Raw genomic sequence first — 22,402 nt, 5'->3', positions numbered from 1 at the left:
CTTCAGTTGTATTTTATACCTTATAGTGCTTATTGAAGGAATATCATTGATTTTTAAATATCTAGCTACCTTACTGAACTCTTTTTTATGTACTATTAGTTAAACTGCAGTTTAACATTTTCCAGATCAGTCTCATGCTTTCCAGAACATATAATACTTGCCTGTTAGTAATATAAATTTCCCTAGATATTTCAATTGTAGTTTTTTCTTTCTTTCTTTCTTTCTTTCTTTTTTTTTTTTTTTGTCTCCAGGGTTATTGCTGGGGCTCAGTGCCTGCACCATGAATCCACTGCTCCTGGAGGCCATTTTTCCCCCTTTTGTTGCCCTTGTTGTTGTAGCCTTGATGTGGTTATTATTGTTGTTGTTGATTGTTGGATAGGACACAGAGAAATGGAGAGAGGAGGGGAAGACAGAGACAGGGAGAGAAAGGTAGACACCTGCAGACCTGCTTCAACGCCTGTGAAGTGACTCCCCTGCAGGTGGGGAGCCGGGGGCTCATACCCAGATCCTTATGCTGGTCCTTGTGCTTTGCACCATGTGTGCTTAACCCACTGCTCTACCACCCGACCCCTAGTTTTTTCTTTCTTATTGCATTGGCTGAAATCAGAGGATAGTTTTCATTAATAACAGGCACTCATACTTATTATGAAACTTGATTTCTGGTATTTTATTTTTTTAATGCTGGCGGCTGTTTTCTGACACAGCATCTTGGTTTGCATATACATATTCTCAAAAATCTTTATAAAGGTAAAATGTGAAAATCTTGAAAATAATTATGTTATGGAAGATTTCCCTAAATTATGAAGCCTCTAAAGTATCTTGTAGACACATCTTCAAAAAGTTTAACGTTTGAGATATGTTCTCTCCTTTTTAAAACTGATCAACTTAAATGCAATAAAGCTGTTATTATACTACTTTTAGTCCTCTTACTGATTCCATACTGTGACATAAACCTTGAAAGTTCATTCTTGTTCACTGCAATTATTATATTTAGTTATTTCTCAACTTCTACACCCTTCTCCATACAAGAGCCTTTAGTCAATATATGTAAAGCATGTGCACTGGCGGGGGCTGGGGGTAAGCTTCTCTAGCCCCCTCCAGTCAACTTTGTGGGTCTTTAATTTATAGGCATAAAGAGCATGCAGAGAATCACCTCCAATTTGTTGACCATTATGCTTATAAAGTTGTATATTTGTACAGTTCCCTAATCTCTTGCTCATACTTATCATTTAGAACTAGACTTGTTTTATTAGTTTTACTTGGTTTTGCTTCTTAATGTCTTTGTTATAATTTTATTTCTTTATCCATGTTTATTTTGATTTTCTCATTTTAGTCATGACAACTTAAATGTTTAATTCCTTTCTTGTTTTCCTATCAAATATATATTTTTAAATATTTATTTATTTCCTTTTTGTTGCCTTTGTTGTTTTTATTGTTGTTGTGGTTATTGTTATTGATGTCATTGTTGTTAGATAGGACAGAGAGAAATGGAGAGAAGAAGGGAAGACAGAGAAGGAGAGAGAAAGATAGACACCTGAAGACCTGCTTCACCGCCTGTGAAACAACTTCCCTATAGGTGGGGAGCCGGGGGCTCAAATCGGTATTCTTATGTCGGTCTTTGCCGCCATGTGCGCTTAACCCGCTGCCTCTACTGCCCGGCCCCCTATTTTAAGCTATCAATCAGAGAAGCACGAGGGCCATTTGGGCCAAGATGGCTAACCTCATGTAGAAGCTGATGTCTATTTTATTCACTTATAAGGCCATGCCTTCAATTCCTTTCTAAATCACGCCTATGCCTATTACAATTTCTGGGTCCTCTACCTTTTTCATCTTCCCTCTCAGCGATGGTTCAAAAACAATATATCCTGGTTATAACAGCTGCCACTAGGACTGGGATTCAGAGCCCTCTAGTCATCTTCCCCTAATATTTCTCCCTCTGGGAGTCAGGATCAAAATCCTTTTAGAGGTGCAAGATGAAAGAGTTCTAGCTTCTGTAACTGCTCCTTCACTGGACATGGATGTTGGTTTGTCATCCATACCTCTAGCTTGTTTCTATCTTTCTCAAGTAAGGTAGGTCTCTAGAGAGGTGAGATTCCAAGACACCTTGGTGAGGTCATCTGCATAGGGTGGCCAGGATGGGCAGTTCCCTACCTTTTTCAGTGTCCTTTCAGGACACTTTTGAGTATGTTAAAGTGATTAGCACCTCTGATTGGTGCTTTCTTTTTGAATAAGAACTTCATTAGGATTCAAGAAGCAAGAAATCAAATCCTTATCTACAAATCTGAAAGAGTGTATGTACTAAGAAAGTAGCTTCAGAGTATAGATTACAGTAAATGTTTATGGTGTGATTTAAACAAAATGAATCAAAAGAAATTTTTTCACAAAACTAATTATGTTAAGTTTGGTTAAGATAGGCAGTTTTACTTCTGGCCCAGTGGCTAAGAAGCATATGCCATATTGGCAGCTGAACTTAACTTTGAGATTATGCCATACTGTGACAGCACCTGAATGAAGATGTGACAGGTGGAGAAAGTACTTTGGAACTCCTGAGTGATAGTCATAAATCAGATTGCTAATTTGGCAAGTGTACCACCAGGTGCTGAGTTTTGGACTTAAGCATTGCTCATAATAACAGGCAGATAACAAGTATTTATTTCTCACTTTGATAGTAAATGAGTATTTAAATTTTACGTACATTTTAAAAGATTGGATTATGTGATGATAAACACCCAATATTAGGAAACTAGTTCAACAATGATCAAATTTGCATTTGATCAAAATCCTAAAATACTTTTCATTTATAAGCCCTTTATTACAAGATTTTCATATGTGATAGCCTCTTACTCAACTTTGTTATCCCATAAGATAATTTCAAAGATAAAGCAGTCAACAAGCTCTCGCTGGTGGTCTAGTGTCTAGGATAAAGCAGTCAAGTACTTATGGTTTAAATACTAATTCTGAAGACTGATTGTTTAATTGCCAAGTCTTTTCTATCAAATAAAGTAGCTTTTGTTTACTAACCCCAACAAGTTAAGGATTTCCTCCAAGTGGAACTATACACCCCAACCTAAGGACCTTATAAACCATTATTAAGTCACTTATAAAAATTAAATTTAAAAATTATTCAGAGTAAGAAAAATGATAATTTGATTCTGTCCTGTTCTTCCTGAACTCTTTTTCTCACTAAATGTTTTGTGCCTACACAAAAAAGTACTAAGAAAAAAAAAAAGCTCTGAGGAGGAAAGGTACAGAGAAAAGACCAGAGTTCCAATACCAGGGGCATGCGAAAAATAATTAATAACATTTTCTCAGTTTTTTTAACCTAGTCATTAGACTAACATTGAAATTAAGCTCCTTCCTTAAAAATCATTCTTGTCTCAGCATTTATTAATTACTTTAGCTTGATAAGTCTCCTACTGAGTACCACTGATCTTTATTTTGGAATTTAGGGTTTTGGTGGGAGATTGGAAAGAGCAAATAAAACAGGAATGTTTAGATTGCCAGACATCAGCATTAAACCTCTGAGTATCTAGTGAATTGGGAAAGATTAGATTAAAAGTGGATTAGCGAAAGAAAAACAAAAATGAACTCCCTATTCCTGTGGACTGACAGTTACTGCCAGAGGTCCTTTTGTTCTTTTTTCACCTTTATTTCCCATTCAGTCCTGGCCCACTGGATCCTGAGAGGGCCCAAAGAGACAGTAGAGCTGAGGGTGGTAGGCTGGTTAGGCTCAACAGAGAATCTAGAATAAAGAAAAGCTGACATCTGCCTAAGTGACCCAAGTCTGTTTTCCCACTTCACTACTGGCACTGTCTTGACAGCTACAGAGCCATGACAGAGCTGAGAATCACTGGGCTCTTAACCTTTGACCTCAGGGGAATCAAGTGCCTGATCATTCAAAATGACTCACCAGTTAACTAAGAACTGACAGTGAAGTTGTTCAGTTCATCCCTGCTCCAGGGAATATTTATGGTAAATTGTGCCTAGGCAGTGATTGGGAAAGTGAGTTGTGCTCCTTTCAAATATGCAGAGAAAGCAAAACAGAATTAAACAGAAACAACTTCTACACATCCAGTCCACAGAAGTCTGCGGGCAAGCCCCATACCTCTCAGGTATCGATATAGTCAAGTTACCTCAGTGGGTAATACCTCCTTCCTGCCCCTCACACACACCCATAATATACAACCTGGGGGTTCTTCTGTAGCCACCATCCTACCTGCTGGATCAACAATAGCAGCTATGATAAATGCACTAACACAGGAAAGCTTTGATTGCCCAAAAATAATACTAAGGTTGAGGTCCTGGAAAGAATGGCTACAGAAGAACCCCCAGGAATATATAGAACTGGAAGGCTTATCAGAAATAGAATTTTAAAAATTCATTATGAGGGCAATTCAAGAATCTCAAGATAGAGAATACCAGGACTAGTGGATACAGTGAACACATTCTAAATTCAAAACTGATGGAGAAAAATGTTTGGGAAATATGAAGTGACTCTTTGAAACAGAAGACTCCACTAGAAAGATAGCTATCAGAGTTAAAGGATTGTCATAAAGAAAAGAGAAAGAAAAAGGAGCAGGGACTATAATCAAAGAAGTTATCGAAATATTTCCATACCTGGGTAATGTTCAGAACGTAGACATCCAGGAAACTGCGAGAACACCCAAATTTCTGAACTTCAACCAGCCTGTACAAAGACACAACATCATAAAATTATCAAAACACATTGTTGCCACAGCTCCAGTTAGCCTTGGGAATCACAAGGATAAACATTTTTCATTGGGTATTCAACCATTACGTAAGGTATTGAACACTTCATTTTTATAAATTTTTTTGTGTTATCTCTGCATATTAGGTGCACTAAATGCATTTTGATTTATGCTATTTTCAACCTGTGATGGACTTACAGAGGCTCTTAATAGGGCCTAAGTGAGGAATAGGACATAATAAATGGAGCACAACTAAAAATAACCCCGAGTTTTTATGGGACTAGTATAAAATAAGTTGAAGATTCCTCTGCTTAAAATCTTCAAAGATTTTCCAATCCAGGATTAAAGTCAGGTCCTTTCTGCTACCCATGACCTTGCTACTCAAAGTAAAGTCCATGGGCCCAACAGCAACAGTATCTGCTATTGTCTTGTTAGAATGGGCTACTGTAGACTCTAACCTAGACTTCCCAAGTCAGAATCATCAAGATTCTTATATGTCACATGCAATATAAAATTTAAGAAGTACTACCCATAAATCTCTATAACCTGGCTTCTCGAGGCCAGGGAGAGAGTAGTAGTGTAACACACTTAAATGGCTGAAGCACCAGAGGTCCCAGGTACATGCCAGATGTTTCTGGTTGGCAGATGCACCCTAGTGTCTACTCTCATAGAGCAGCTGCCTACTAGTCAGAACCATAATAAACCAGAGATGAGCAGTGCTCTAGTAAAAGGAAAGGGGGGTCACCTGGCATGTTTGTACTATTTATATTCTCTTTATAAAAGTTGAATGTATTATTCCTAAACATTTTGAAGAGAAGATTATTAGTCAGTTTCTTGTTTTTCACTATACTTATGGTCTATATTGCTGTGAATGCTGAAATATTACTCTAAGGCAGACTGGGTATGGACCGACCAGTCAACGCCCATGTTCAGCGGGGAAGCAATTACAGAAGCCAGACCTTCTACCTTCTGCAACCCTCAACGACCCTGGGTCCATGCTCCCAGAGGGCTAGAGAATGGGAAAGCTACCATGGGGGGGGGGGATTATGGGGATTGGGTGGTGGGAATTGTGTGGAGTTGTACCCCTTCTACCTTATGTTTTTGTTCACTAATCCTTTCTTAAATAAAAAATTAAAAAAAAAAAAAAGAAATATTACTCTAAGAGGAAATACAAGATTATATTCCTATGAGCCTCTGGTCAAAATATTTTCTGATTTTATTTGCTTGCTTTGTTTTCAGATAAAGACAGAGAGGCAGACAGAGTGAAAGAGACCACAGCACCAAAGCTTCCTTCAGTGTGATGGGTACTGGGCTCAAAACCTAGACTTCATTCATGGCAAAGCAGCACTATCCAAGGGAACTATTTCACTGACCCTTGGTTTTTGGTGTTGTTGGGCTTGTTTGTTTTTTCAAAACATTTTCATCGACCTGTCAACACATACCTTGTACATATGTCACTAAAGACAATTTAACTGCTGAGTCACTAATACTTAACTCATAGCCAACAGCATAGTAACTTGTGCCTAACCAAAGCTTACCTAGTATATTTTTTCCATAAGATATTTTGTAGACTTCTAGCACTTAGGAACAATAGATGACCCTCTAACACTAAGTCGGGGGGGGGGGGATTTAAACAGCAAATTCACAAAGAAAGATGCAAAAGCAATGCATTAAATATTCTACAAAAAAGATAGCTGTAAATACAGTATAGTAACCTGAAACAAGAAAGTTAAGTGTCATACTTGGTCAGCCTCAGCTGGAATATGTGTCCCAGGCAATTCAAATTTTCCATCTCTATATAAATCTATGAATACATCATGTATTCAATAACAATGTATGGCTTTTCTTTTTTCCAGACAGAATTGGAGGCTGGGGGAATGTACCAGTACAGTATAGTACAGTACCAGTCTAGTGCTCATGGAGCGTCTCTTGTGTGCTATTTCCATACGGTGGCTAGGGGCTCAAATCCTGGTCTTCATGAATGGTAACGTATACACTACATTAAATGGGCTATCTCCTGGCCCCCAACTCAGGCCAATAAAATAAAACTCTACAGAGAGGAAACTCTGGCATCAGTTTATTTTCATTTTTCCCCAGATGCTGCCTTGTACAACCAAATGGAGAGAACCACTGCATTCAATATTTGCACTTGCCTGCATTCAATATATTGCATACTTGCCTGAAATGTAAGTTATGTGAAAGGAAGTAAAGAGCACATCTGTAAAAAGTGATTTTATTTTTATTTATTTACTTTGGATAGAGATAGAGGAATTGATAGGGTAGGGGGAGATAGAAAAGCAAAGAGAGAAAAATAACGCAGCACTGCTTCACTGCTCATGAAGCTTCCCTCTTACAGGTGAGGACTGGGTCTTTGAACCTGGGTCCTTGCACATTGTATGTACTCAGCCAGATGCACGATTGCCTGGTCCCTAAAATACAATTTTCACCCAGATGCTGAATGCTACCATTTATTTAGTGAAAATATATTAAGCATATTTATGTTAGGCATTCTGCAAGAATTGGAGATAAGTCTGATAATGAAGTACAAGATTCCCTGTCCTGATTTACAATTTAATTGTGTTTGGCGGATATATAGGATGATTTATATTCAAGATTTAACTTATACTAAAGTATATGATGATTTGTAACCTTCATCCTTAATGTTTAGAATACTTGTCTAAATTATTGCAACATATGCGCTCATCTAGGCGCATCACCACCCGACCCCCTTATTATCTAAATTATTGTATAATATGAATAGAACTCTATAAAGAAAATTTTTGTTGTAAACTTTTGTGATAATTTCATTGAGCATTTTCTTAAATAGCAATTCATTTTCTTAGTCTCTCAGTATTTTTAAGTTCCTTGCATGACAGAATAAAATCTAAAGGTATGAGAAGCACTGGAATTATTAGCTCAAGTATTTCATTTTCCCATCTTCTAAGAATTGGTCTGGAAGGAACTATCTTTAGCACAGATTTTTTCATCAGAACTTATGTTTAGTCCAAACAAAATACTTTTACTAGATCACAGTTCATTTGCAGTACAGTACCATTTGTACACTTTGCTACATGCGAAGTTTTATTTTTCTTGCGTTTCTTTACATTTAATTTGGTCTCTTCTAGACCGTTAGTAAGAATAACAGAACCAATGATAAAGCTCACACTCAATGCTATCCGATTTATTTATTTTTATGGCTTAGATTTTTCCAATTACCTTTTAACAATGCTTTTGGTCAAGCACCTTTGAATTAATCTGATAAGTAGAATTATTTATACCTAATAAGGAACTTGTGCCCATCCTCTCCTGGTGTGTGCAGCCTGCAGAGAAGAGAATGTGCACAAATGAGCATGTAAAAAATAGAAAGTGAAGAATATCCAGGTGAAACCAAAAGTGCTATAGCATCAGGACAAATGAGTTGGGTTTTTGCTAGGCTTTGCTAATGGTACTGTAAATAATTACTGGTTTTATAATTCATAAAATGCTGTTCCTCAGAACTCCTGTTGTATTTGGTATAATTTCTTTGTTAACATGGATATCTTGTGCTTTTACTTCCTTTAAAATCATATTTGTCCTTTTATCTTCATAAATTATCTCTTCTCTGTCTTGCCATATCCTGTTTTAGTAACCCATGACATCAGCATTTTAGATGTCATTTATATTCCCTGGGTTTTTCTAGAATTCCTTGTTCTTTTGAGTATTTATAAATTTTATAAGAATTGAAAATCATCTTTAAAACTATTTGTTTCTCTAAATTTTTTTCCTTCCTATATATTATAAAATGGTTTGATCAGAGTTAAATCATGTAGTCTTAATGGTTCTTACAACAAAACCTTTTAATACTGAATATTATTTGAAGGAGGTCTTTTCCCCTGCCTTTATTCTGAAAATAGACAAGGAGTCAGGCAGATAAACATCAAAATAGCAATATTTTTTATGAATCTAGAGGGAGAATAAAACTTAAAAGAAGCACCAAAACAGGAGACCCTGGGAAAGGATAGTGAAAGAGGGAGCTGGGGGAGGCGGGGTTTAGAATCCTGGTACCTGATAGTGGAAAAGGACCCAAGTTGACAGGTGAGTGTTTTCATGTGTCAACAACTGTACCACAATCCATTAAACCCCCCACCCCAATAAAGTTAAAGAAAAAAAAAAAAAGACAACGAAGCATTAAAAATGCATTACTTCCTAAAATAGGTCCTTTGGCAAAATGTAAATTTTATGTAAAGGGACTTTGGAGGCAGAATGGAGATTACCTCTGAGAAAAATTGATCTCTGGAGTGAGGGCAATCTAAATTTAAATGCCTCTGCTATGCTAAGCCCTCACTTTTGAGTATGTATAAAATAGCAGGCCCATTTTCTTAGAGAAAGTGGAACCTGCTTTAATTTAATTGTCTCCTTTCTTCCCCAATTTTCTGTATTAGAAAACTTTTAAGTTGGTTTCTAAAAGCCATGTTAAATTACTCTGTCTCTAGTTTATTCGTATATTTGTGGAAGATATACCATCATTAGTATTAAATCTCTTTACTATATCTTTTATCAATCTGATTCTTGCTTATTTGTCTAGTCTTGAACTCAGGAGAATACAGAAATATTTCATTTACACCCACAGAAACAAAGTAGAGGACCAGAGACTTGCAGTTTGCTGCTAAGAATTTTTTCAAGTGTAAGAGTAGTGCAACTGAAAATTGGATTACAGGGGCTGGCAAGCCCAGTGGAGTGCGCACATTGTCACGCACAAGGATCTGGGTTCAAGCTCCCTGTCCCCACTGGCAAGCGGGAAGTTTCACAAGTGGTGGAGCAATGTTTCAGGTGTTTCTCCTTCTCTCTGTCTCTCTCTTCCTCTCACTATTTATCACCCTTTATTAAAAAGAAAAGGGGGGTAGGCTGCCAAGAACAGCAGAGTCATGTAGAGACCACACCCCAGTAATACCACTCATGACCAGATGTTATATAGGGAGGGTGTTATTTAGGGGATATGGAAGAAGTTAAGAAATGCAAATAATCTGAACCTACACAGAACTGAAATAAATCTCTCCTAGTCCATCAGATTTCCTAGTAGCTCAGATAATAAGAATTAGTGCCTGATTGGTTTTGTACCATTCTTTTACATCATTTGTATAAAGCAGGTTTTCTATTGATTGGTGAAAAATTTTAAACTTTTGAGGGCAATTGGAAAAACTTGTAAACTACATTAAGTCACTAATAATGTTTTTAAGAGAAATTCTGATATAGTGATCTTACTTCCATGCTATTACTTTAGGATCAAAAGAGATTGTATAGTAAAAGAGAAAAATGTCCATATTAAGAGAAAGGGTCCAGGAAGTCAATTCAGATCACATTACTAAGTTCCAAACACCAGGATCAGAGCCCACTAGGTTTCACCTTCTTACCTCACCAAAAGTATGTCTCTCAAACAGAAGTTTCACATGTTAGACACACCCTTCTAACTGACAAATATAAATATCTTTCTAAAACAACACTGGTTTTATTCTGTCATAGCTGTGCACTGGGCTCAGTCATTTATTGGAATGACCCAAAAAGAGCCCACTACAACTGTTTGGATTCGCACTGCAGTGGAAAGTAGACTTGGGCCATGTATCTAAGACAGGCAGATGAGAGCGGACTTTTTACCTACAGATGTTTTAATGTGCTTAACACCCAGTACTAGCAAGCAGGATAGTTTAATACCACAGCAGGATATGATTAGCTTTTTCAGATCACTGCCTTTATTTGCTATTTGTGGGGGAAAAAATCTAATACAGTGCTACAGATTAGGTTTCCTGCTGTGCTCTTGGATAGTTTTCCCTCATTCTTTGTGTTCACAGTGGCAGTAATTAGAAGATGTCTCCTTCTGAATTAAAGCTATAAAGTAATAACTACAGCAAGAGATAAGATGAGAACTTAGAGGAAAAGAGAAGACTGTCTATTCTGATTAAGATGTTTAATTTCATACTTAAAAGAAAAAAATAATATGAATTTCTAAATATTGACCCCCACTGCTTCTCTAGTCCCTACATAACTTATGTTTTAACTTAGGTACATTACATGGGTATATTTTATTCTTTCATTTTTATCTCATATCAAATTAAGTTTTACCAAAAGCACTGATGAAGTATGTTCACTAACTATTCTAAGTGACCTTAATTTATCTTTCTTACTATGGTTTAAAACCTTTAACCCCAAAACTTTATAAAAGAAGTATCACCAAATCACCAAAAGAGGGGGTTAGGGGGCTTTTTCTTCAGTGTTCATCATAACCTAAGACATAAAGTTTGAATTCAGTTTGAAAACTACAAAATCTATGGGATTAAAGATTCTTTGACTTTTAATGGGATTAAGAAATTAGTCTTTAGACATGTTTGTAGAAACACTATCATAAGCCTTAGAAAAATAATAATAATAATAGTCTTTGCTTTAGGAATGAGTTTGACATTAAGGACCTATTAGTGTTATTTATTAAAAAATGGTTTCATGGATTTTTTTTTCTAAATTTATAACATTTTTGCAGTGGTATACTTTCACAAATCTGTATACAAAAGATAACCTACAATATCATATTAATATTATATTTTCTTTCTGAAACATTTCTAAATCAATATTTTTATGATTTCAGCAGGCATAAGTAATGTTTTCAGTGAGACAACTAAAAATGTTTACTCATGTTAGATCTTCCTCTTATTTTGTAAATAGATCTCATTTACATTTGAGTGGGTACAATAAGAACATAGCCTAGAGTCCCAACCAATACAACTTTTTCCCAAGAATTCATAAATGATGTGTGTGAAAAGGTTAATTTTGATTCTTTGGGATCCTTTAACCAAGTGTTTTATCTTTAGAGTCCATGATTATCTAATGGAAAAGTCTAAACCTTAGATGAATTATTCCTTTTTTAGAAAAATATATTTAAGAGCAACTTTTGGCCTTTTTAATTTTTCACTGGTGTGTGTGTGTATACTTAAAGATAAGATGTATGTGTAAAAGAGATTCCTCTTTCTGAAGTATACCAAGTTTTCCCTTGGGTACTTAAGGGTAAGTGTATGTGTGTCCTTCATCACATTTATAGGCGGCAAGTAGGACAGCTCTAGGTTTCCTTTTCCTTCTCCTGCTCATAATAGTTGGATTAAATTTTTTTCATGATCAAATGTCACTAAAGACAGATAATCCACACAAAACTTCAGAAAGCATGTAGTCATAAGAAGCCCAAAGGATCATAAATGATGCAGTTAGAATCTTTGAAGTAAATCAGGCGTAACAGGCTTCCTCACTGAAAGGCCTTATTTTTGTGACTTTTATATCCCTCAGAAATATCACAGTATTTCTTTTTTGTAATGTTAACTTGTTTCTAAACTGAAATTTAAATATTACATCTTATAAATTTTATGAAATATAAATATTAAGAGCTACAGTGTGTGTATACTAAAACATAATGAAACTGTTTTATTAAATTACATGGCTAGTATCTATGATAAAAGAATTTAACACTGCCATTTGATATATATATATATATATGTGTATATATATATATATTATATATATGGTGGGCCATTCTGGTGACTGTAGGTTAACTTTTCTAACAACCCAGTAAATGCTTTTGTGTAGATGTAAAGTTTAGATGACTCATTTGGCACAAAGTGGACTAGACTTGTTTTATCTTATGCTATATTTATAGCTAACTATTGAAAGTCAACATTAAGTACTTTAACCTTTTTCTTTTAGTCTCATTTTCCTCTACTTTTCTTTATTTTTATGGTCTTATAATAAATTAGCCAATAATTTTTACAAACATTTTAGATTTCCCAATGTTTCTAGGAGAACTATGATTTTCTGTCTCATTTCACCAGTAACTCATTTATTAGAGAACAGGGATGCTGCAGTAGTTAATTGCTACTTTGGCACACTTCATCTCTTTATTCCTCAAAAACAAAAAGCTAATAGACTAAAGTATGGCCTCAACTTTTTTTTTTTAAACATGCAACTTTTACTACTTTAAATATAATTGGTTTCTTTGTTTCATACATTTAAGAACAAGAAGGAAAGACTGAAGTCTGCCCAAGCCAGGTGTTTCTTGTTGGCAGCCTGCTCCCTAATGACTCTGTTCTCATACAGCAGCTGCCTACTAGTCAGCTTTGTATGGCCTATTGTTGCTGCACACTCCTCGTTAATACACAAGCTGCCTGGGGCAGACCCGGAGAATGACATCAACTTGCTTATCTTAGAAACCTACAAACCTGATGCAGTGTGCTGAGGTTGGCTTGCATCTGCCTGGCTAACTAATTGTGAGCTTTCTGGCCTATGATTGGCTGTTATTCCACTTGTAATAGGTTAAGCAAAGACACTGCCATTCCATCTGTTCAACCAGTCATTGTTCTTCTTGCCTGCCTGGAAGTCTGCAGCAAAAATTGTTTTAAGGAGTTACTGCTGAAGCTGCTACAGAAACCAGTGTCTTTGTATTTTCCTTCTAACGTGAGTATCTGCTACTTGATGCCTTGGGAGCTAAACTTCTACATACTCGAGTATTCATCTTAAATTGTAGGTAAATATAGGAAGTTCCTCAAAGGAAAGCCTACAAATTATTGCACACTGTCAAAACAACAGAAACTGTAGTTCTTTCTGCTATATGTCTGTGAAGCAGATATTTACATTTCTATATTCTAGTATTATTTATAGCTTCATGAGTATTTGCAAGGTGTTAAATAAGCATGATATGTAACCTTCTGGTACTTTAGAACTTAAAGATAAGTTACAATCTGATGTTTTGATAAAAGGGTGAATTTGTATTTTCTTGTCTTGTCAAATTCTTAGTTTTTAAAGATGTCACTATTCATACTGAAGTGTTATACATTATATAAGATTAGATAAACCTGTTCATTGCCTTATAATTAATTGTACCTTGGGGAGATGGGTTAATATAGGTTGGTGTTTAAGCATTTAGTTGGCTTTTCAATAGTTTTAGTTTCTAACTTCTTCTCTCCCATCTTTTTCACCTTATGCTAGATGTTAGGTTGGAGATGTCATTCTAAATACTATTGCTTTCAAGAATTCTGTAATGAGGAAAAGAGGGGGAGACAAAGGCTTTTATCTATCAGCTGGAAGGGAAAGAAGGAACATAAAGGGTTAAAAAAAAAGGTTTTCATTTCTACCACATGCCCTATTGTGTGAACATATGCATAAGTCTATTGAAAGTTTTCAGAAGATGGGCAGGCCACCAGTTGCTGGTCTCCTGCAGTTCCAGTAGACATCTGTTGCCCCAGAGCATTAACCAATCTGTTCAAAGGGACATCCCTCCTTTGTTAGCTAGAGGGATGCAGACAACAGTGCTCACTGATATACAATAGTAATTAAATACACAGAGACTATAGCAGTAGGTATTTATTACATATTCATTATTTTATTTTCATTGTTCTCATAGTATTACCATTTGGATGACAACCAGGATCCCCTTTATGAGATTGTAACTTTATATATAAACAAATAAATTGACTTAATAAGATTATAGTCTGATATTCCTGATTAATATGAGACTCTTTAGACTATTAAAAATGGTTGACTCACTTGAGACAGATGGATTTTTCAAATTATGCAATGAGCTCTTTCAGAAGCTCATATCACTAAGTGGGGGGGATTTGTGTGTATACAGAAAAAATTCTAGCAAACAGCAGTTATATCATAAACCAGCATTTATCTAATATGAAGTTTCTTTTTTAAATTAAAATAACTAGGTACAATTCATTATCTACAAAATTAACATGAAATTTTAGTTCTTTTTCAAACAGTATAAATTTTAACATAGTAATTTTTTGTAAGAAAAACTTACTTTCTGATCAATATCTGTAGGGAATCTATAGATTTACAAGTATAGAAATTTGTTCCCAGCACAATATATTTTTTTCAATATCTTGTATGTTCATGAATATAGTGTGTAAAGGACAATTATAGGGTGGAGTAGATAGCATAATTCAAAGAGACTTTCATGCCAGAGGCTTCAAAGCCCCAGGTTCAATCCCCCGTACCACCGTAAGCTAGAACTGAGCAGTGCTTTGGTAAATAAATAATAACTGCTATAGTGTGCAAGGACCCAGGTTCTAGCCCCTGGTCCTCACCTACCAGGGGAAAGCTTTGCAAGTGGTAAAGCAGTGTTGCAGTTGTCTCTTTTTCTCTCTCCCTCCCTATTTTCCCCTTCCCTCTCGACTTCTGGCTGTCTCTGTCCGATAAGTAAAGATAATAAAAAATAAAATAAAGGCCAATTATTATTGATTTCTAATATAAAGCTTAACCATTAAATCATATTTCCAGGAGGGAACACACACACAAATCACACAATGGGGATATGAACTCTGACCTAGTTGGTGAAAGTTTATTTATGGTTCATGAAAAATGGAAAAGTATCCTTCTTAATTAATAGCTGACTGATTTAAAGATGATTTATATGATTGCATTTGTATAAATGCAAAAGTTAAATAGTTTGGAAAATAAGGGGGAAAGTACTTTATACCTTACATGTTAATAAAGTTTGTGATATTAGAGTATTTGCTGTCTTTTGTTTTTCAAAATTATACTGATCTTTTAAGACACTGAACAAAAATAACAATATTATGCCATTTGTTATCCTAAGATTTCTTATAGTAATTTCTTGTAAGTTTTACATAACATATAAACAAGAACTGAAGCCTTTTTATCAACTTTTAAATGTTAAGACGAGCATTTAATTTTTATTGGCAGTTTTTAGGCATGGCTATTGAACTCACTTGTTTGTACTGCTTCATGTTTACTCTGTTGATTTATAAGAACTAAAAATTGCTTGTTTAGTACAATGTGACATGGGATAACTTTATCTGAGATAACCAATGACATGTGAAAGATGAACAGAGATTTGTCAGTATGGGGGGGCATTCAACCAGAATTTTTTTTAATAAAAATTATTTATCTAACAAAATTAGATGTTAGTTTTTTTAAGAGTAATATAGGTCCAAGTCAATATTTATCCTTAGTATTGAAAATCATGTCAACTCAACTATTGTAAACTTTTTTACATATAAAGTATATGTTTATACTTTGTGATAATGCAAATTATCACAAGTTAAGGGTATATGAGATCCCATACACCCATTCATATGCAAGTAAATTTATTATTCAATATTATTAAAAAATCAAACAGTTGATCGGCTTATTTTGGTCCCTATTTTATCACTAACGCCATATAATAAAATTATATAACCAAGCAGATGTATGTAGTGCCACTGATACTTGTTTTTCATACTATGCTAAAAAAGATAAGATTGTAGCACTTATGTAAGGTGGGTATATCTCAGTTTTAAAACATTATAGTATCTGATTTCCTTTCTTTGAAAAATGTGAAAATTAAGGGAAAAAGTCACTTACTCTTTGTATATAACATTTCATTGCAAAGTTCCCCCGCTGACTGTACTTTCTGTAAAGTATTCTTTACGTTTGAAACAGTCCAAAAGAAAAGCACTGCAGTTCAATATTAAAATAATTTTTCCTAGTTCAAGTTGGATTTGGTCAGTTAGTCATTATCTTGAAGAATTATCTAACAACAGCACTTATGCAAAACCCAAACTTTTCAGGAGAGATAAAAAAATGTTGCCCGTTAAATACACGTCCTGCAGTCAGAGCAGATTGTGGGGTTTACAGAACAATGATGTCGGAGCTTCCAGATTGGTTTGGCAGCTGCATTGTTCTCTGAGGGTAAACCAGACGCACTTAAGTCCCAGTCTCTTTTAGAGGCTTTTGTTCATATCAAATTATTCTTTCACTGTGCTAGCATTCATGATGGCATGTTAAAAGAGTGAGGCTTAGCAACCAGCTTCTAGTTGCCAGGCAGCTCAGCTTCCAATAGGTTTTTCCTTGTTTAAGATACTTTTGGTGGGAGCTCTATGAAGCCACAGTGCAGACTTTTTTTTTAACTGTATCCCTTTATTAGGCTGCTGTTGTGATTTGTTACTTGCACTATGGTGTCAGTATATTACAGTAGTTAATAAATCACTTGAGCAAAGATTAACTTTCAAAATCTCTTCCTTTAATTCCAAATAATTAGAACTCATGCATATTCATATTAGTAGAAAAATGAAATGAATACAGCTTCATGATGGGACTGATGTATATAGAGCTCTTTCTAAGGAATTTTTTATCAGCTGTGCAATCAAGACGTTTAAAGAGTTTGGTGTTTCTTTAAAAATAATGAATACTGGGAGTCGGGCTGTAGCACAGTGGGTTAAGCGCAGGTGGCGCAAAGCACAAGGACTGGCATAAGGATCCCGGTTCGAACCCCGGCTCCCCACCTGCAGGGGAGTCGCTTCACAGGCGGTGAAGCAGGTGTGCAGGTGTCTGTCTTTCTCTCCTCCTCTCTGTCTTCCCCTCCTCTCTCCATTTCTCTCTGTCCTATCCAACAACAATAATAACTACAACAATAAAACAACAAGGGCAACAAAAGGGAATAAATAAATAAATAAAATAAATATTTAAAAAAAAACTAATGAATACTGTATTGGTAGAGAAGTAACATTAAAAGGGATAAAACATGAGGGAAATCAGTGGAAGCATGTAGTTCTACAGTGAAGGAATTTTAACTGTATTGTTATCAAGTTCTCTTCTAGATTTACAATAGCTAACACTAGTTTATTAATGTAGAAATACTTTTCTCTAATGAGTTTACCAAGTATGCATTCAAATATGTGACTTCTTAGATAATCACTTGGCATTTCCTCTTAATATTTATATAATAGCTCCTTTCTAGTGTAAGATTTTGAAGAGCTTTAGAATAAAATGTTTTTCCAACTTTCCTTTCTTAGGTTATTTAAACAGTAGATTATTTATGACAATCTCAAATCCAGCTTCCACAGGCTCAGTAATGTAACCAATGGGTAGAACATTAAAATCGCCGAAGTACACTGCTGAGTTTAATGTAGCCCTTACAATGAAACACAAAAGAGAAAAATTTATTTTGCTAACCTGTTCCTGGTAGAGAAATAATAATTATTCCTAATAGACTGCAGGAAAATAGTAAAACTGCAAACGTATTGTTTTATTAAAGATTTACGTATTTTGTTTTAATGGGAGAAAAAGACCAAAGCACTGCAGCACTGCTCAGCTCTTTCTTAATGGTGGTACTAGGACTAAACCTGGAACTTCATGCCTCAGGCATGAAAGTCTGGTGCATAGCTACTTCACTAACTCCTTGACCTGTGAAAGTATTGTTTTAATTATCCACTGGGTCCTCACACCTGCACAATTCCACTGTTTCCAGTGTTTTCTCTTTCCTTTGAATCATAGGTTGAGACAGAGATAGAAGAGAGACATCACAGCACTGCCCCACTATTCACGGAGATAACCTTTATGCTGTATGTGGGTTTCTCGTGTGATAATGGGGGCTCAAACCCATGTTCTCACACAGAGAAAAGTGTGCACTCTATAGCCCATAAAGAAGTATCTGAAATGGTAAAAACTTCTATTAGGGAAAAGTAGAAGGAAAAATTACTTTTTAATCAAATGCTGATAATATCTATCTGGTATAATATGTTTTCTTCCATAAAATTTAAGAAATTAATATAACATTTATTAATTATACTTATTTGCTAATAATTTTATGTGAAAGTTTACTTTTCTGCTTTCTGTAAGTATAACAAAGAATAAAAGGGGCCAGGCAGTGGTATACCCAGTTAAATGCACATAGTACAATTTCAGGACCTGTGCAAGGATCCATCTTCCGACCCCAGATTGCCACTTGCAGGGGGGACACTTAGTGAGCAGTGAAGCAGGTCTGCAGGTGTCTATTTTCTTTCTCCCTCTCTATCTCCCCCTCCTCTCTCAATTTCCCTCTGTCCTATCCAATAAAATGGGGGGGGGTGGCCGCCTAAAGGGTGGATTCATAGTGCCCCAGTGATAACCCTGGAGGTAAAAAAAAAAAAAAAGAAGAAAACAAAGAAAAGAAAGAAAATGAAAGAAAAGAAAAAGAATAAAAGAGCTATTTTCCTTCTTGGAATGAAATAAACTCATACTGTCCCTGGCACTTAATAATGTAAGTAAGATTAGAAGTTGTACTCTATAATAGTGTTCAGTATTCACAGAATAAAAATTATTAAAACAAGGCTATTTTTCTTGTAAATACAAACTATTACCTTTTGTAATTATTTAATTCTTGTTGACAACTGTAACATATGTGCTCTATAATTACAGCATTTAGATTAGTTTTGGGTTTTTTTTTATTTTATTTGTGATTAATAGTAGGTTACCTATATCGCACCAAAGTAAATGACTCTGGGGTGGGTGGAAGGAAGAGTACAGGTCCTGGGAGAAGATGACAGAGGACCTAGTGGGGGTTGTACTGTTATGTGGAAAACTGAGAAATGTTATGCACATACAAACTATTATATTTACTGTCGAATGTAAAACATTAATCCCCCAATAAAGAAATTTTTTTAAAGAAACTAAATAAACAGTTTTTTAAAGAAGGATGTGAAAAAAAAATCGTAGGCTACAAGATTACAGTGTTCTGTACCACCCCTACCACCAGAGTTCTGATCTTCACCCTCTTGCCTCTCAAAGATAGCCACGATAGTTCTCACAAGTCTTAGTTTACTTGCTTTTTTGTTTGTTTGTTTCAAGTTTATGTTTATCAGATCTCTAGATTCCACATATGAATGAAACCATCTGGTTATTGTCTTTCATTTCTCTACTTATTTTGCTAAGCATCATCATCTCCAGTTCCATCTGTTTTGTCCCAAAGAACACAAATCACCTTTTTTTGGTTGCAGAGTAGTAAGCCAAGGAATTTATATCCCATAGCTTCTTTAGCATGTCATTTTGATGGGCATTTAGGCTTCGTTCACATTTAGCTTATTTTTGAAATGTCTTTAATTTAGATTGTTGTTAAACTTGATCAAATCAATGCTTATTTTTCAACTATAAATTAGGTTTTTTTATGCAAATGGCCTTCCCTTTTAATTTTTTTATGAATTCTCTTAGAGAAAGCATTCATAATTTATACAATCATAACAATATAATACATTCATAACTTACACAATCATAACAATACATAACAATCTATACATTGCTCTACAAACATGCCTTTCTAATAATGTTCCTTCAGCTTTTAAAATCAGCATGATACAGTGGGAAAAGCATATGGATTCTGGAGTCAGATAAAAACTGGATGAAAGTATTCAGTTTCATTATTTCTTTCCTTGATTACCTTGAAGGAACATGAGCTTTCCAATGCATAACTTCATCTGAAAAGTGGGGCATTCATGCTATCTTGGCAAGGATATTATAAGGGATGTAGATAAAACATGAAATAGTTGTGTGACATAAAAAATTAGTTTTTTCAAACAAGAATTCAGTAGTTTGATAATTCTCTTCTGACTTCTTTATTTAAATAGAAATGAAACAGTAAGTATGAAATTCTAAACATTTTCTATTTTTCTTTAGGAATACAGGGTGCTTTGCATTCAGGAATACAGAAAAAACAGCAAAGTGGAGTCAAACATACATAACAGCTTCATGGGCTTGAAGGATCATCTGGGGCATGACCTAGGCCACCTTTATGTGGAGAGCACTGACCCACATTTAAATACTTCTGTACCTTGGTCAATGATAGAAAAACCAATAATGGAAAAAGTTCACTCCAGGAAGGAAGAAAAAGAGGTGTCTGAAGAGAATGCTAACTCTGGTGATTCTGAAGACAGCACAAATTCTGATAACGAGTCAGAACAACTGACTAGCATTTCAGTAGAGCCATGCTTACTAACCAAGACTCACAGACAACTATGTAGATCTCCCTGTTTAGAGTCTCACATATTTAAACGTAATGAAATTTTACAAGACTTTAAACCTGAAGAGTCCCAAACTACATCCAAGGAAGTGAAGAAACCCCCTGATGTGGTCCGAGAATACCAAACAAAACTAGAATTTGCACTTAAGTTAGGTTATTCTGAAGAACAGGTCCAACTTGTGCTACACAAACTCGGTACTGATGCTTTAATCAATGATATTTTGGGAGAACTTGTAAAACTTGGAAATAAAAGTGAGACTGAACAAGCAGTTAGTACAATTAAAAGTATAATTCGAGAAACTTCTTCCCTAGAATCTCAGAGATCTGAATCTCCAATGCAAGAGATTTTAACAGATGATGGTGAAAATCTAAAACCAATAGTTATTGATGGCAGCAATGTGGCAATGAGGTAAGTGGTAAAATCTTCACTATTCATTACCAAAAAAGTTTTTTTAAGATATTTTAATTTTGTAACTATTTTTTCTAAGTCATTAAAATCGATATTATTCTGCATCACATTAGCTTACCTATTTCTTGTTTGTTTTTATGTAAAATATAACCTAGTTTTTCTAATAGAACTCTAACAGAAGATTCTTAATATTAAGTAAATTGACTTTATGCAAGACAGTTACTCTAGAAAGTTGACAGAAGGAAAGAAAAAGGAGGAGAGTAGTCAAAAGGTTTAGTTTTGTTAAGAATGCAGCTATGTAAATTAAATTGAAGAGGAAGGGCAGGTCTTTAGGTGAAGGAGATATAATGAAGTTTATATTTTGACACAGAGTCTGAAGTTTGCAACAGCAAAAGCACAAGTAGGGACGTTTGGTTTGGAAGTAAATATATTTTAGAATTAGGCTGTAAAATAGCTCATCTGGATAGTGCAGCTGCTTTACCAAGACTGGCCCCCACCATATTGGAGTAAACTTTGGTGCTATGGTGTCTTTCCTTCTCCCCCTCTCTTTCTCCCTACCTGAAGTCATCCAGGAAAGTGAAGTTGCAATGATGAAACAGAAATAAAAAATACATTTTGGGATAGGCAAACAGAGAGACCTTAAAGAAAGTTAATAGCATGTGATTCATAAGATGAACCCACAGGAGGGGGGAAAAAATCAATGTTGGGCTGGCAGTGGTGTACCCAGTTAAGAAAACACGCATATACCTAGTTAAGCAAACATATTATCATGCAGAAGGATCTAGGTTCAAGCCCCTGGTCCCCACCTGCAGGAGAGACTCTTCATGAGTGGTGAAGGAGGTCTGCAGGTATCTTATCTTTCTCCTCCTCTTTGTCCTCCTCTCTCAATTTCTCTGTCCTATCAAATAAAAAGGATAGAAAGGGGGGGGGGTCAGGCGATAGCGCCACTGGTTAAGCACACATGGCGCAAAGCGCAAGGATGGGCGTAAGGAATTTGGTTCCAGACCCTGGCTCCCCACCTGCAAGGGGGGGTCACTTCACAAGTGGTGAGACAGGTCTGCAGGTGTCTTTCCTTCTCTCTGCCTTCCTTCCCCTCCTCTTTCGATTTCTTTCTGTCCTATCCAACAACAACAGTTATAACAAGGGCAACAAAATGGGAAAAATGGCCTCCAGGAGCAGTGGATTCATAGTGCAGGCACCAAACCCCATCAATAACCCTGGAGGCTAAAAACAAAAGAATAGAAAGGGGGGGAGTGGCTGTCAGGGTGGTGGATTCACATGCTGACAGTAAGCAATACCCTGGTAGCAATTTTTAAAAATATAATATTTTAATGAATATTATTTAGAGATATAGAGGAGTCGACCTTGCACCCCAGTGGAAATGTAAAGTACTTGAAAAGCTGAAAATTTACATAAAACGCTAAAACTTTACACGGGGAGAACACTGCACAGGGAGAAAATTATCCACAGGAAAACTTTACCACAAAAACAGATGGC

The 22,402-nt window shown here is 35.5% G+C and overlaps 1 protein-coding gene across 2 annotated transcripts in view; it reads left to right on the top strand.

Moving 5' to 3' along the window:
* The window catches only part of ZC3H12C (zinc finger CCCH-type containing 12C), a 54,139-nt gene that overhangs the window by 12,373 nt on the left and 19,364 nt on the right, over positions 1-22,402 (top strand). Inside the window, exons 1-2 of one of the 2 annotated variants that reach the window (XM_060180111.1) lie at positions 12,446-13,172; positions 20,154-20,905. In XM_060180111.1, coding sequence (XP_060036094.1) covers positions 13,002-13,172; positions 20,154-20,905 — 923 coding nt within the window. In that variant the 5' untranslated portion in view covers positions 12,446-13,001. Of the gene's footprint in view, positions 1-12,445; positions 13,173-20,153; positions 20,906-22,402 lie in introns of those variants that run through there. The other variant, XM_060180112.1, reaches the window with a different exon arrangement.

The sequence above is a fragment of the Erinaceus europaeus genome, chromosome 20 (genome assembly GCF_950295315.1).
Source record: "Erinaceus europaeus chromosome 20, mEriEur2.1, whole genome shotgun sequence".
Taxonomy (NCBI): Eukaryota; Metazoa; Chordata; class Mammalia; order Eulipotyphla; family Erinaceidae; genus Erinaceus; species Erinaceus europaeus.
The sequence above is the reverse complement of the archived record's forward strand: the minus strand, read 5'-3'. Positions and strand labels throughout refer to the sequence as shown.